The sequence below is a fragment of the Montipora capricornis genome, chromosome 2 (genome assembly GCF_036669925.1).
Source record: "Montipora capricornis isolate CH-2021 chromosome 2, ASM3666992v2, whole genome shotgun sequence".
Lineage (NCBI taxonomy): Eukaryota > Metazoa > Cnidaria > Anthozoa > Scleractinia > Acroporidae > Montipora > Montipora capricornis.
The window spans coordinates 9,972,257-9,987,256 of NC_090884.1; the positions used below are offsets into that span (position 1 = coordinate 9,972,257).

General features: G+C 38.4%; 1 protein-coding gene across 1 annotated transcript in view; it reads left to right on the forward strand.

Annotated features, from left to right (window-relative positions):
* The window catches only part of LOC138038780 (elongation factor 2b-like), a 37,822-nt gene that overhangs the window by 1,775 nt on the left and 21,047 nt on the right, over nt 1-15,000 (forward strand). Inside the window, exons 3-5 of the mRNA XM_068884822.1 lie at nt 6,327-6,520; nt 7,920-8,101; nt 13,289-13,497. Of these exons, the coding sequence (XP_068740923.1) occupies nt 6,327-6,520; nt 7,920-8,101; nt 13,289-13,497 (585 nt within the window). The remainder of the gene's footprint in view (nt 1-6,326; nt 6,521-7,919; nt 8,102-13,288; nt 13,498-15,000) is intronic.

The following is a 15,000-nucleotide window of genomic DNA, read 5'->3' on the forward strand; positions in this document are numbered from 1 at the left end:
GCAGTTATTTACAGGTCACGTGGTGGGCTCTCGGCCAATGAAAAGGAAGGACAAAATACATCGAATGATAAAAGCAATTATTGGTGCTTCAGGCTGTTGGTAATTTTTAGTTTTTAAAGGCCCATTTCCACCCTGAATGCATTGTGTGCTGTGCATAAATCTCATCGTATCACTAAATGACAGGAATTGAAGAAATCTCAGAAAGCCTTTCATAATCATCATCTTCTTTAATATTTCAATTTGCAGTGCCGAACATATTTTTCTTGGCACTTAACCTCTGCCACTCTTTCGAGGACATATTACTTGGAAGAGCATTTTACTTCTGCATCCCTGGTATCCTAACAATCAAAATTTACAAAGAAATATGAGTTTTGAATCCAAAAGTAAAAGCCATGTATTTCAGCACTGAAAACAAAAAATGAAAGTGTGCACATGGATACTCTGTCGCTTACAGTACCGCTCAAAAGTAAGTTGACAGTCACTTGCAAGTCGCGAAACTTGACTCGAGACTTGATTTTGAGTCTCAGGTCGAGTTTGGAACTTGCAAAGTCGCATGGCATAGTTGCGGGCTTCTTGTGCTGCTCCCATCTCATTATTGGTCATATTTTGGCCTTGTTTTCAAAGTTGTCTTGAAAGGCGGGTGTTACTAAACACAGGAATGGATTGGAACGGAACAGAATATACTGGAATAAACTGGAACATGCTGTAATGATGCAGAATGACTCTGGAATAAAGCAGAATGTCACCCGAATGAACAAGAATGGTACCAGAATATACCGGAAGGAGGCAGAATGACACTAGAATGAAGCAGAATAAACCAGAAGAACACCAGAATGAACCTGATTAGCATAGACAAAGGAACGAAACATAATTTTTCCACATTCTACCCTGTGAATGAATTAGTATGCAGATTAAGACTAACAGGAAAAAGAACAGTTAACATGAATGGGGAAGCAACAAGCCTTGGAACAAGTTACAATATGCTCTCACAATTGCAAAGCGGTCCACTCACTTTTTGTTCCCACGGAATGAAAATATATAATGTTCCTCATGTATATATATATATATTATCAGTGGACAATCTTTTTTCTGTGCTTCTGACTCTTTCTTCAAACAAGGAACACTGCGTTCAGGTTTGACATTTTTCAACCGAATTGGGAAGACAAAAAGAATCAATTTCCGTATATATCTCTATCACGTGTCCAGCGATGTATCCAGGTTTTCAAATTTGGGGGTCCTCTGGACCCCTTTTTGTGGGGGCTGTCAAAGCTCCATCGATCACATTGAAATCTGTATGCTGTAGGAGCTGTTGGCTCCAGTTGATAAATGATCTAGACACAGAAAAAAAAACAGAACTGAATCTCAATTTTCCGTAAAAGAGCATCATTTATTTTAACTACACTTGAGGCGTAATTTAGGAACAAAAGAGTAAACAACTGTTAGCGATCGATGCACAGTTCATCGTCGGCCCGTGCGGCCGTGGCTTCGCCATGGCCAATGTTAATAATCAAGCGATTGAATACAATAATTATAGCACTAAGTCCGAAAAAAAGTTGCATAATTTGCAAAACAGACAAGTTACATGCAAAACAAGAACCGAGACGACGATGACACGTGTGCGCCCGGAATTAATTTTTTGATCAACAGGGTCGCACAAAACAAAAATTTAACATACTTTGCCTTTGGATTCTCTGTTATTTCGCTCACAATAAGCGAACTAATGCTTGAAATTTACTTGGAAAGCATGCAACAAACTGAACTTGGACCGAAATGTTTTATTATCACTGGCGGCAGATCGAAAGTGTCGCCGATTCCCTCACGTAAAAAACAGCTCAGATCATGTCACGCAACACGTGCGAATTCAAAACTCTACTTCTGAAGCTGGACATAATGGTTGACAAAATGAAATTGTTGGACTACGAAAATCCGAAAATAGCAGCTAACCTTGAAATTTAAGGAACTCAATCATTTCTCCGTTGTGAGAAATGGGAATGTTCAATTTCGTTGTGAAATACGCCGTTCGCATGTTTTTCCTGGCGTTGGTAATTTGCATAAACATTCGATTTTTTTTCTGCGTCCAATTGGACCCTTTGTTCCATATTCTATGCGTCCAAAAGGAAAACGAGTGCGTCCCAGGACGCAATGACGCACTCTGGATACATCGCTGCGTGTCAGTCGTGGGAAGCAGGCAAGCAGCAACGGTAATTAGTTTGTGGTTCGCTGAACTTGATTGTGATTGGTCAGTACACAATTGACCTGTGTTCTTGGGTTTTTTGACTCGCATGGTGAAAGCTGCCTCCAAGATCCATAGAAATAAGCAATTAGGATAACATTGTTTCTCTTGCTACTGTATTTGTTCATGAAAAAATATATTACTTCCACAACAAATGCGCCTTATTAGTCCTGCTCAACATGGCTTCTTACAGGAAGGTTGTCCGTCACTCAGCTTCTCACAGTACTTGATCAAATTGGTGAACAACTTGATGCTGGAAAGCAAATGGACATAGTCTATCTTGACATGTCAAAGGCCCTTGATAAGGTATGCCATTCACTCTTGCACTGTAAACCTGAGCAATTTAATGTCTCTGGGTGTCTACTCGACTGGTACAGTGCTTACCTGACCAACCGCAAGCAAAGGGTCACTCTCTCTGGTGAATCATCCCTAGAGGTGTCTGTATCATCTGGTGTACCCCAGGGATCGCTAATGGGACCACTGTTATTCTTACTGTTTGTTAGCAACTTGTCTGCCGGGTGCAATTCTTCTGAGGTGGCATGCTTCGCTGTTGACGATTGTAGAGCCTTGCAGGCAGATTTAAACAGTCTTTGGTCAGAATCATCAGCTCTTTTATTTAACCAGCAGAAGTGCAAGTGTCAGCAAATAACAAGGAAGAGATACTCTATCCAGTATCAATATTTTATAAAGGGGTCTGCCTTAGATGTTACTAGTGAAGAGAAAGGTGTGGGTGACTGGATCTCTAGTGATCTTTCATGGTCAATTCAAGTTCACCATCAATGCAATAAGACTAACAAGCTATTGGGTTTTGTTCGTAGATCATTGAGGTACATCAATAAATCAAGTACACCTCGCGCCATGTACTTGGCCCTTGTCTGTTTGCACTTGGGCTATGCAACACAGGTTTGGTCCCCCTGATCAAACAAACTGATTAAAATTAATGTATTGAACGAGTACAGAGAAGGACTACCAAATAGTCCTTCCAAACAGAAATGTCATAAGGAGAGGCTTATGCACTACAACTGATAAGTTACTGGCATGAGATGCTGGACTTGATATTCCTATACATGACTACCAATGGTCTAATAGACATAGACATTGACATTCTACTTGCTGCTTTTAATCTCATAATTTTCAATTTTTGTTCACTGTTGTGGCTTCCCTGTTCATACTTGCTTCCTTTTTCTTTTTATACAATATGGACGAGGGTAAATAAAATTAAAATAAAATAAAATAATTATTCTTTCAGCTATCTGTCGAATGTTTCTCATGACTGAACTGCTCCAAATGTTACAAAGGGAAAAACATGTACAATTCCCTTAGAGAATCATGTGACGCAACAAAAGCTGATAGAAACCAAAAATTGGTCAGTGCTAACTAAAACACAAAATTTTGGCATTTTCAGGTTCATTCCGTTTTATTTGGGTGTCATTCTGGCGTCATTCCGGCTGGTTCCAGTATATTCCAGTACCATTCTTGTTCATTTTGTTCATTCCGGTGTTCCGGTTTATTCTGGTACATTCTTTTCCGTTCCTGTGTTTAGTGACGCCCCTTGTAAGGCAGTTGTGTTATGGGAATGTAAATGTTTCAAGTTTCGCTTGCAGACGAGGGATGTCACATAACGTCTTGAATTACGTTTGACAAAATACAGTAATGTCAATTATTTTAACCATGAACGAAATAATTTGAGAATATTTAAAAAGTAAGAAGGATAGCTTCTAGTGTGTAGGAATGAATCAGATACTGCAGGCAAGCCTGCACACGCAAGCTGTGCGGTCTGCGGATGTCTGGGTATACTGGTGTGGGTTTTTTTAGAGCATGTTCTCTTTCTATTGTGATCTTTTGTCTTGGTGGAAAACATGCGGTACTGTATTCAGAATTCCAGTTTGCTGATGTATTACATCGCTGACTTTCGAGGCTCCTTATTACTCTGATAAATTACATGTCCATGTCATTTTGCTAGTTTGTGCCCAGATGGCACGCATCAGAAATTTAGGGTTTTTTTTCAGATAATTGAGTAAGGTTGCGACGTTTTTATTCTACATGAATAAGGATAATGGAGATAATATTTTTCTCCCCACACACCATGTGCATATTTCAAAGTTTCTTTCTAGACTCTCAACTTACCTTTGAGCGGTACTGTAGCTACATGTACCTTGGCATTTTCGGTGTTGTCATCTTCCTCTTGTTTAAAAGCCAAACTGTACAAATTCCATTCCAGCAATTCTAAGTCTAAATCACTCGACTCCATAAAGATAAAAGGTAATTTTAGCGTTTTCACTTGTTAAAACCCCTGGTAAGACCACACAATGTTCAAGCTCATGAAGATCTTTTTCGTTTGAGAAAAAGCCTGAAATGACGTGGCAAACATAGTTAGCCAATTTGAATACACTATTCAACAATAGTGTCATTTTCAAAGCAAAAGCAAAATGATTGTGTTGCATCAAGGGTGGAAGTGGACCTTCGAGTGAATTTTGTGAAAAATGGAGCACTTTGATCGACTCATTTTGTAACCTCTCTTGCTTGGGACTGTAGTAGGGAATAATTGCCGTTAGTTGTGTTTGTACAGACTGAGCACAGCAAGGTCCTACTGCCCGAGCCTCGGGCCAATTATCCCCATTTCCGCACTTGCTCTCGGGTAGTAAGAGGTAATTATTACCTTCAACCTGCCAGCATGACAATAGGATGTAGTTATAGCTACCTGTGCAAGTAGTGATTGGTGTGTGGATAGTTGTTCAGGGCTTGAAATTAGCAAAAAAAAAAAATCCAGTTGCAATTTTGCGAAATTTAGGGCACGTTCGATTGACCGTTTTCCGGAATAGGAATACATGGAATAAAAGTTAGAAATCCCTAGTTTTTGCGGAGATTCGTATTAATGTTGTCAAACATCTGCTAAAATGCTATTTTAAACAGAGCTTTATTATCCTTGATGCTGCAAAACTCCACACATAGTGTTTTTAAATGATCACTCTGCGTATTCTTATTCCGGAATAGGGTCAATCGAACAGGCCCTTAGTCGCAAAATCGTCGTGCTGCAGTTGTCAGCGGTGTAGCAAAACAAAATATGAGCCCACAATACTTGTGTTTAAAGAAACCGCTGAAAATGGCGAATGATATCGAAGGAATGGAGTTGTGCAAGTAATAAATATTGCAGCGAAATTACGCTACAATTATGCTATCTTCAGATTAAAAGAAAACTCAAGGGGAGAAACAAAATAATTTTGTCCTTTCTTGATTTATTGTAGTAAAAAGAGCAGCTAAGTGGCAACTACTAACCCTTTTGTTTCGAAAGAGCGAAAATGAAAACAAGTCGGAAATTTACAACTTCTCCAGATATTTTAGTGGCAAAGGCAAAAAATTCAGTCGCAAATGCAACTGTAAATGGTTGCAATTTCAAACCCTGTTGTTGTGTCCGCATGGACTCCTGGGTCCGGTTGTTCAAAAGCCAATTAAGGCTAATCCCAGATAAAAATTAATCAAGAAGTTTGTCTCTTTTCCCAAATGCTATTCAACGTTGATATTTAGCAAAACTTTACATTTGAGGGAATCAATCTTGAAAAACCAAAATAAGCAAAAGAAGCCTTCACCAAAAAAGTTGAAAACATGAAACAAAAGATTATGCTAATCCTGTATTAAATTAATAAACAACCGAGCCCAGTATGGGAAGAGAAGATTCAATTTTGAGATAATGAAATTCTTGTCCCTGTTAGTGTTGCGTTTTTCAATTACGTTGTGCAAGTGCTATAGATGGAAGTGCCACTCTTTCCTCTTTTTCACCCTTTTAAAGTGCCCCCCATTGACGAGTGAAATTGTCTGTTTTTTCCTTTTTTCTGGCATTAGACAGAGGAAAGGGGTAATATGCTGTGAAGTCAATAACGAGAGAAGTCATTGATCAACTCCAGACTTGATAGAGTTGTCCAAAGAGTTGAACTTGTGTCAAATTTTGAACTTGAATTTTTTAAGGGGCAAGGTCTGAAACTAAGGGACAAGATCTAAGGGACTTTCATGTTAAGTTTTGTCTGTACCACATACTTCATTTGATGAATTCAGGTGGGCATGCCTTTGACAATAATAATTACTTGGTTGCTTCCAGATCCGTGCCATCATGGACAAAAAGCACAACATCCGAAACATGTCTGTTATTGCTCATGTTGATCATGGCAAGTCAACTCTGACAGATTCCTTGGTCAGCAAGGCTGGAATTATTGCATCACAAAAAGCTGGAGAAACCAGGTTTACAGACACCAGGAAAGATGAACAGGAACGCTGTATTACCATCAAGTCTACGTGAGTTTTTTTTCTTCAAATGGGAATGGTTTCTTTGTCCTGACTCATAGTGGGGCTCAAACAAAACAAACAATTTGTACATTTGCTGCAGTTTATCTAAGGTCAAACAACAGATTCATCTCCAATGTGGTGAAACCTTGTCTACGGCAACTGAAAGGAAGGGTTTCACCTTAAGGTTTTATTCTTCTTGATTTACTCTGCATTAAGAGAGGACAGGGTTCGATTTGCAGAGAGGTAACCAGGTTTTCAAATTTGGGGGTCTAGCTTATTAATATTTAAGAATGTTTAATATTCAATCTATTGCCTCGCCATGGCGGCTGCAGTACCCTTTCAGATTTCTAAATTGCGCAAAAATAGTCCTATCCCTCCCCTCTAATATATACTAAAATAAAATGATCATCGTCAGCCTTTGACTTTGCTATGGCCAATGTTAATAATCAAGCAATTGAATACATTCAAGTTTCATGTTAAACACATTATTTTTAACACTGACTCCGAAAAAAGTAGCATGATTTGCAAAACAAACAGGTTAAGTGCAAAATCAGGAACTCAGACGATGACACGTGGGCCTAGAATTAACTGATCAACAGGGTTTCACAAAACAAAGATTTAATATACTTCACCATTGGGTTCTCTGTCGTTTTGCTCACAATATTTAACAAGCCTGAAAAACCAATGCTTGAAATTCGCTTGGATGGCATTCACCAAACTGAACTTTGACTTAAATGTTAAATGATTGTTGGCAGATCGAAAGTGTCGCCGATTGTTTTGCCTAAAAAAACAGCTTGGAATAGTGTCACGTAACACATGAGAATTCAAAAATAAAAACTTAACTCCTCAAGCTGGACATAAATCGTTGACAAAAGGAAATCAGGCGACTACAAAAATCCATTCCTCCATAGTGAGAAATGGGAATGTTCAAGTTTGTTGTAAAATATGCTGTTTGCATGTTAAAACTTCAATTTTTTTCTGCATCTAATTGGACCATGGTATATTCTGTGTGTCCAAAGAGAAACAAGTGTGTCCCAGGACGCAATGACACACTCTGGATACATCTCTGGATTTGAATCTAGGTTTTTGTTCACTACGGTTTTCACTACAAAAGGTCACTAAAAGTGTCACATCAGTGATGCAGTGTGTTTATAAAGTTGTGTTTGGAAATTGGTTCCATAAATGTTTTACCATTGTTAAGTCAAGGTTGATTTTTGGGGCTTCTTTTGATGTCATAAAAGGGAGACACATGTCAATATGGTATATCAAAAGCACTAAAAATGCTCAGATGCTAATTCTACAAAGCAAAATTTTAATGAACCCCTTAAGAGTAAGATTCCTGTCCTGTAAGGATGCCTTCCCTCATTTGGTTTATATTATCTCTGAAATTATTACTTGTTTTTTCCAGAGCCATTTCTATGTATTATGAACTGAGTGAGGAGGACTTGACATATATAACTGGTGAACGGGATGGCAATGGTTTCCTTATCAACTTGATTGACTCACCTGGACATGTGGACTTTTCCTCAGAAGTAACAGCTGCTTTGCGGGTGACTGATGGTGCTCTTGTAGTGGTGGACTGTGTTAGTGGTAAGACATAAAATAATCGTTTGGACAACCAGCAGGGTATTTTCATGTTACAGTACCGCCTGAAAGTGTTGACCCCTCAGGACGAGGCAATTCCTCGTCTTTGCCAGGGGTAGTGGTTGTGTGCGACTTAGGTATGCAAATTATGTTTCCTCTGTAAAACGGAGGTGCAATTTGCTGCAGGAAATTTGCTGTGGGAGAAAAGACAAGGCTTGCCGTGGGAAAGAACAGTGATGTTGCACTTGCCAAATAAGTGGAAGACTGTCAAATTTTAGATCTCATGGTCAATGATGGTGTGAAGAATCCATTCTTAATGCAAGGAATTGTAATTAAAATGATAGAGTGCTTGACTTATGTAAGGACTCAAATTTTATAATCTTTTCATAAGGTAAAGCTGAAGACTTAGACACAGTAGAGATAGTGTAAACTAACCGACAGCTGTATTATCCAACCTACAAAATGCGTGTTGTCATCCAGGCTGTAATACTGTATGTGTGTTTGGTTTTCAGGAAAGGTGAGATTGTATCTCTTTTTGCCTGTGCCTGACTTTTTGTTTTATTTGGAGACTTGAAATTCAGACTTGTGCTACCTGTATGTGACCGTGAAAGGCAACACAGACAATTTGGATTCTGTTAAACGACTGAAAACGCACGGATAACAAACGATTTTTTTTATTTTTTCGAACAAATTGCTAAAACGTTTGGACGTTTTTCATAATTGTTGGAACACACGATCTTGAAATTTAAATGGATCATCCAAATTTCCAAACAAATTGCTTACACCGTTGGGTCAGTTTTGAAAAATTTGGCAAAAAAACAGATGGGTTTAAGTTTGGTGAAACGGGAAGCGAGCCTGATCTATTAAAATAGTGGAGCTCTTAATTCCTCTCTATAATCAACGCCATCGAGGACCTCTTATTGAGTACTTTGTTCGCTTTCTTTTTGCGTTCCTCTAAGGTTAAGTCTGAAAACTAGAAAAAGATCGTGTACTTTGCCAAGTTTGTGTTCATGCTGTTCATCACGAATGGAGGAAAACAAGCGCTCAATTTCTTTAGCTGTGAGAGCATAGATACTTATCATTATTTTGCTCAGTGACGGGTTCTCCAAACGATTCCCTAAACGTACAAGAAAATTTAAGGTTGTGTTGTCAGTTTCACGTCGACCAAACAAGACAGGCGTTAGTATTTTTTAGATTTTGGTATGTTTTAAATAATTTAAGTGTAAAAACAGAATAACTCTGATTAGAAATGCTCACCAACACACACCAGCCCTTTTAAGCTTCATATCACAAGGTGAAACCAGATCTATGAAGGTCGGGATTAACAGAATATCCTGCCATTCTACACACTTAACTCTTACACGTGGTATGATGAATGTCTATGGACTGTAGCCCACGCAGTATGCGGTGGTTCATAACGAATCTCTGATGGCTTCGCTTGCAGACATATTTTCCGTTGTTTACGTAAGTAGCAGCAAGCGATACGTTGAGTAAGTAAGTGACGTCATTTGAACAATCATGTTTTTTCGTCAGAGTACCCCTTTAACCCATTGACATTTGGGGTTGCCGCATGTGACGGGTATTGATTTATCCGGTGTTACATATGTTAATTACGGTGGTACATGAGCACTAAAAATAAACCGTATGTGTAGTAAATGTACACAAGAGATTGAGTTTTAGAATTAAGTTTAGCAGAAGAAGAAAAAGTGAACTTCCACATGATGCAAAAAGTAGTTCGAAAAAGTGATTGAAAACACATCCTGAGGATCAAATGAAAAACAACAGAGAAAATCGCTGGAGGTATTAACACATTTGCGGAATATAAACGCACGATCGATTTGACATAATTTGTTGAAGATACTGATCTTCCGAGTTACCGTATTTACCCGTGTATAAGTCGACCTTTTATGGCCTCAAAACAAGCGCTAAAAATCGCCCTCGACTTATACACGGGTCAAAGACTTTGAGCCAAGTTCCAGCTAAGTAATTTATTCAAAATTAACATAATAATGTTGTCTTGGGCATAACGAATGCAGTGGACAAAGCCAACAAAAGATTTCAAAATGAATGACAAAAGACTTCAAAACGAATGTAAGCAATTCCAGTTGAAATGAAAAAGGATTTGTCCAACTCTAAATGTTGAAGATACTCACAAGCACAAATATGAAATTTATAGACACTGGAAATTTTCGTTTTCCAAAGGCGGAAAGCTCTAAAAGGCATTTCTGTTTCTTCAAATAAAAACTCGATCGTTCAACGGCTTAGTAACCTGGCGCAATACCTTGTGTTTGCGTGCAAGCATCGTCACTTGTGTTGCGTGAAAATGCTGGTTGGTAATGAATGTTTTTTATTCTTTATACAAACCTGGCTGACTCAAATGCTTTTGCAAACTTTGTATTGTTTGGTTTATGAGTTTTGTTTTGTTTGTCATTTGAGAAATTAAAAGTCAGGGACCAATTAAACCTTGAACATTTTCGCATCATTCGCAAGTTATTTTCAAAGATTGACTCCTGCTTCCTGTGATGTTGTGCTTATCCTCTAAAGCCCTTTATCCTTGAACAACGAAACAGGTTTAGTTTGAGGTTTACATGTTCGATTTTCTGAGAACTTTTTCGAAACTCAAGGACAAAATGCCCGCATATACAACAGATGTTGAACCACATGTACAAAACTACATGCATTAAGCGCTTGAGGCCCTGATTTTTTTTGTGTATCCACATTTCCAGAAATCGAAGAATACAAGATTAGTGTCCCATGAACATTTAACAAAGAAATTAAGAAATTGCTTTTTTTGCCATCAAAAATGGGGGTTGACTTATACACGGGTAAATACAGTATGTGTAAGGCAAAAATTGCTTCAAATTAAATTAGGACAAAAACATTGTTATTCACAGTAAAAAATTCATTGGTTTACCAATATAAAGCTTAATTCTGGAGCTTATCAATGCCGTGATTATGTTAATACCTTTGAAGGCCTTAAATTCTTTGCTGCTTACTTCATGAAAATGGGCAAGAGCTTTTGATGGGCATTCCAACATTTCAGTTCCCGACAATTCCCATAGATCATCTCCTATGAAAACTACGAAAAATGTCTAATTTGTTATCATCTAAAACAAAATAAATGCCGGTGGCTGCCATGAAATCTGGAACATGAACATTATCGAGCTGATCATTTCCAGCGAGCTTCTTCAGCACCGGTGTCATCGTTCGCGCCTTGGTTGCCACCGTCGTCTTCGCCACTTTTAAAGCCATCCGAATCAAAATTTCTATCACTAGTATCCCCTCTTCTTACAGGAAAACCATAAAAGCTCCTCTTATCCTCCGAATCCTTAAAAAGAGTAGCGATATCCCCGTCATTTGATGCGTTACCTCACGCATCAGCCGTTGTTTTCGCGTAATCTGATTGTGCGATTGAAAGGATAAAAAGCCAAACTCGTTGAGTCTCTTATCAGCTGTCAAAATGGGCTATTACCGTATTTACCCGTGTATAAGTCGACCTTTTATGGCCTCAAAAAAACTCCAAAAATCGCCTTCGACTTATACACGGGTCAAAGATTTAGAGCCAAGTTCCAGCTAAATAATTTATTCAAAATTAACATAATAATGTTGTCTTGGGCATAACAAATGCAGTGGACAGAAGACTTCAAAATGAATGTAAGCAATTCTAGTTGAAATGAAAAAAGATTTGGCCAACTCTAAATGTTGAAGATACTCACAAGCACAAATATCAAATAGACACTGCTCTAAAAGGCATTTCTGTTTCTTTTAATAAAACATGATCATTCAAGGGCTTAGTGACCTGGTGCAAAACCTCGTGTTTGCGTGCAAGCATCGTCATTCGTGTTTCCTGAAAATGCTGGTTGGTAATGATTGTTTTTTATTCTTTATACAAACCTGGCTGATTTAAATGCTTTTGCAAACTTCGTTTGTTTGGTTTATGAGTTGTTTGTTTGTAATGTGAGAAATTATCAGTCAAGGACCAATTAAACCTTGCACATTTCGCATCGTTCTGAAGTTATTTTCAAAGATTGACTCCTGCTTCTGAGATGTTGGTGCTTATCCTCTAAAGCCCTTTATCCTTGAACAATGAAACAGGTTAGTTTGAGGTTTACATGTACATTTTCTGAGAACTTTTTTGAAACTCGAGGACAAAATGCCTGCATATACAACAACTGCTGAACCACAAAACTATAAAGTGCTTGAGGCCCTGATTTTTTTGTGTATCCACAGTTTCAGAAGTCGAAGAATACAAGATTAGTGTCCCATGAACATTTAACAAATAAATTAAGAAATTGCCTTTTTTTCCATGCAAAATGGGGGGTCGATTTATACACGGGATTGACTTATGCACAGGTAAATAATTATGGTACTTCTCCTGAAAGGTTGTTATTCTTAGGGATATGTCGCTTGAATTTTCGCACGGCCTTGCGAAGAACAGCGCAAAATTTTGGTTTCACTTAATAGCCAAAAATACATGAAACTTCATCTGAAATATTTTTTTATTCAATATTTTGTTAAAATTGGTTGAATCTCTGAAAAGTCATGAAAAGCAACAAAATTTGTTTGCATTCGTTTTGCACTGCAATCAAAATATGTCACAAAGCATGTTTCAAATGTGGTTGGAATCTGGCTATGGATATTTTCTTCACATGGCAAAGGAAGGCCAACATAGGTCCATGACTAGTGGCTATGATGCCCTTTGCTGTTTGCAATTTCCAGCCGAAACCTGTTCAGTTTCTGTTCTTCGGTGAGATTTCAAAATTATAATCTGGCTTTATCCGAAACACAAGGTCAACAGAAACCCTTTCCAACTTCACTGCAGCATTTTAATGACCTCGGTTTTACGTTGGTTGACTTTCCCATGGCAACTTTAGAGCCTAGCGGTAAATTTCCCTCAGCAAAAAAATCAGCCTACCACAGGAATACTGAGTGAAAGTAGTGACAGGGTGACTTGGCAATGATGCGGTAAAGGGGTCAATAGACCCATTTTTATTAATTCCCAATCTGGAGGACAAAATAATGGTTCTTCTGTCCCCTGAGAGAAACAAACCTTTCAAATGCAAAGCATTCTTATTGCTTTGTCCTACAGATTGGGAATTAATTGAAAGTGGTCTTTACTTTCAGGCGATGCTGTATTTCTCTCATCTTTTAGTAAAAAATAGTGGCTAAGAAAGCTTTTGTGTTTTCATCCAGGTGTTTGTGTCCAGACTGAAACAGTGTTGCGACAAGCTATCAGTGAGAGAATCAAGCCAGTTCTTTTCATGAATAAAATGGACCGTGCTCTTCTAGAACTGCAACTGGATATGGAGGATCTTTATCAGACCTTCCAGCGTTGTGTGGAGAGCATCAATGTAATCATTGCTACTTATGCTGATGATGATGGTCCAATGGGAAATATTCAAGTATGTGTTACATATAAATTCTTATTGTGTGAAGAAATTTAATTTTGCACTATTTTGTTATGGCTGTTTAAAATAAGCGCTGTAATATACAGTACCGATCAAAGGTAAGTTGACAGTCTCGATTCGATCCTCGAAACTCGATTCGAGGCTTGAGAATCGAGAGTCGAGAAAGATGGACTTTAAAATATGCATGAACTCGAGAAGAACTGGAGAAAGCGCTTTATGTCTCGAAGAAATGAACAATTTCGCTAATGGCGCCTTTGTACGCAATATTCATGTCGACTCTAAGCAAGCTTTCAATGTTCTTGGCCTGCGAAAAAAAATTTAATATCTTCATTATCCTTCGGCATTTAGAAAAATAACGTCGCGATCTTATTCACTTGTTCTGAGTTTCCGATGGGTTCCCCAGGCACAAACCCAGTCACAAACTAGCAAAATGACCACGGACATGTAATTTATCGGAGTAAAAAGGGGCCTCGTTCGAAAGTTGGCGTTGTAACATTAACAAACTGGAATTCCGAATACTACCGCATCCTTCCCATCGTGACAAAAACTGAATTGAAACTTTATCAAAATCATCAAAAGACGAATGGTCAATTATGGTCGCAATTCTGCTTGCTTGTTTTGGATGCCAAGAGAATCGTAGCATGTTTAAGTCGATTGCGAAGAGAGCCGTTTTGTAAATGATCGCAACAGATTATTCATTGATCCTTTGAGGAAACGAGCGACGGGAACATATTTTGTCAACAGAACTACTTGCACTTGATATCTGACTCACTTTTTCGACGCATGTACAACACACAAGTGCGCTTTGCTCGTCTAATTTATTTCTCGAGAGATCAGTCAAGCATCAAGCTCATTATTTTCTCGACTTGAAACTCGAAAGACTCAACTCGCGAGTTGCCAAACTTGACTCGAGACTTGATTCTCGAAATTGATGGAGAACAGAGTCTCAAGTCGAGTTTCACGACTCGCGAGTGACTGTCAACTTACCTTTGAGCAGTACTGTAAATCTATCTCAAATTTTATAATCCTTTCACTATTATATGCAAATAAGGCCCATCCTCCTTTTACCTCTGGCTCAATTTATATTCCCTTACAGATCGAGTCAAAACATATATATACTAAGTAGATCGAGGGGACAATTCAAGCAAATTAAGTGGGTATCATTTATGAGACCGAGAATCAGACGGGTATGAAATTTTGTAAACATTCACATGACTAGGACGAGATGCTTCATGCCTGGTTTCACCATGAAATGACATAATTATCTTGTCTAATAAATATGTGGCTTACCGCAAAGCATACAGGCTTGAAATTTCTAGACCTGGTCTGAGATTTGTTGTCATTTACATGAGACTGGTACAAACTAAGACCGGTGTGAGAAATTCTTGTCTCGGCCCAGCAACCGAGACAGAGTAAGACCCGTCTGAGTTCATTTTCAGGCTGTTCTCCTGTAATCGGACATTACTAAACAATGAAACAGTGAAATGAAGCACCAAA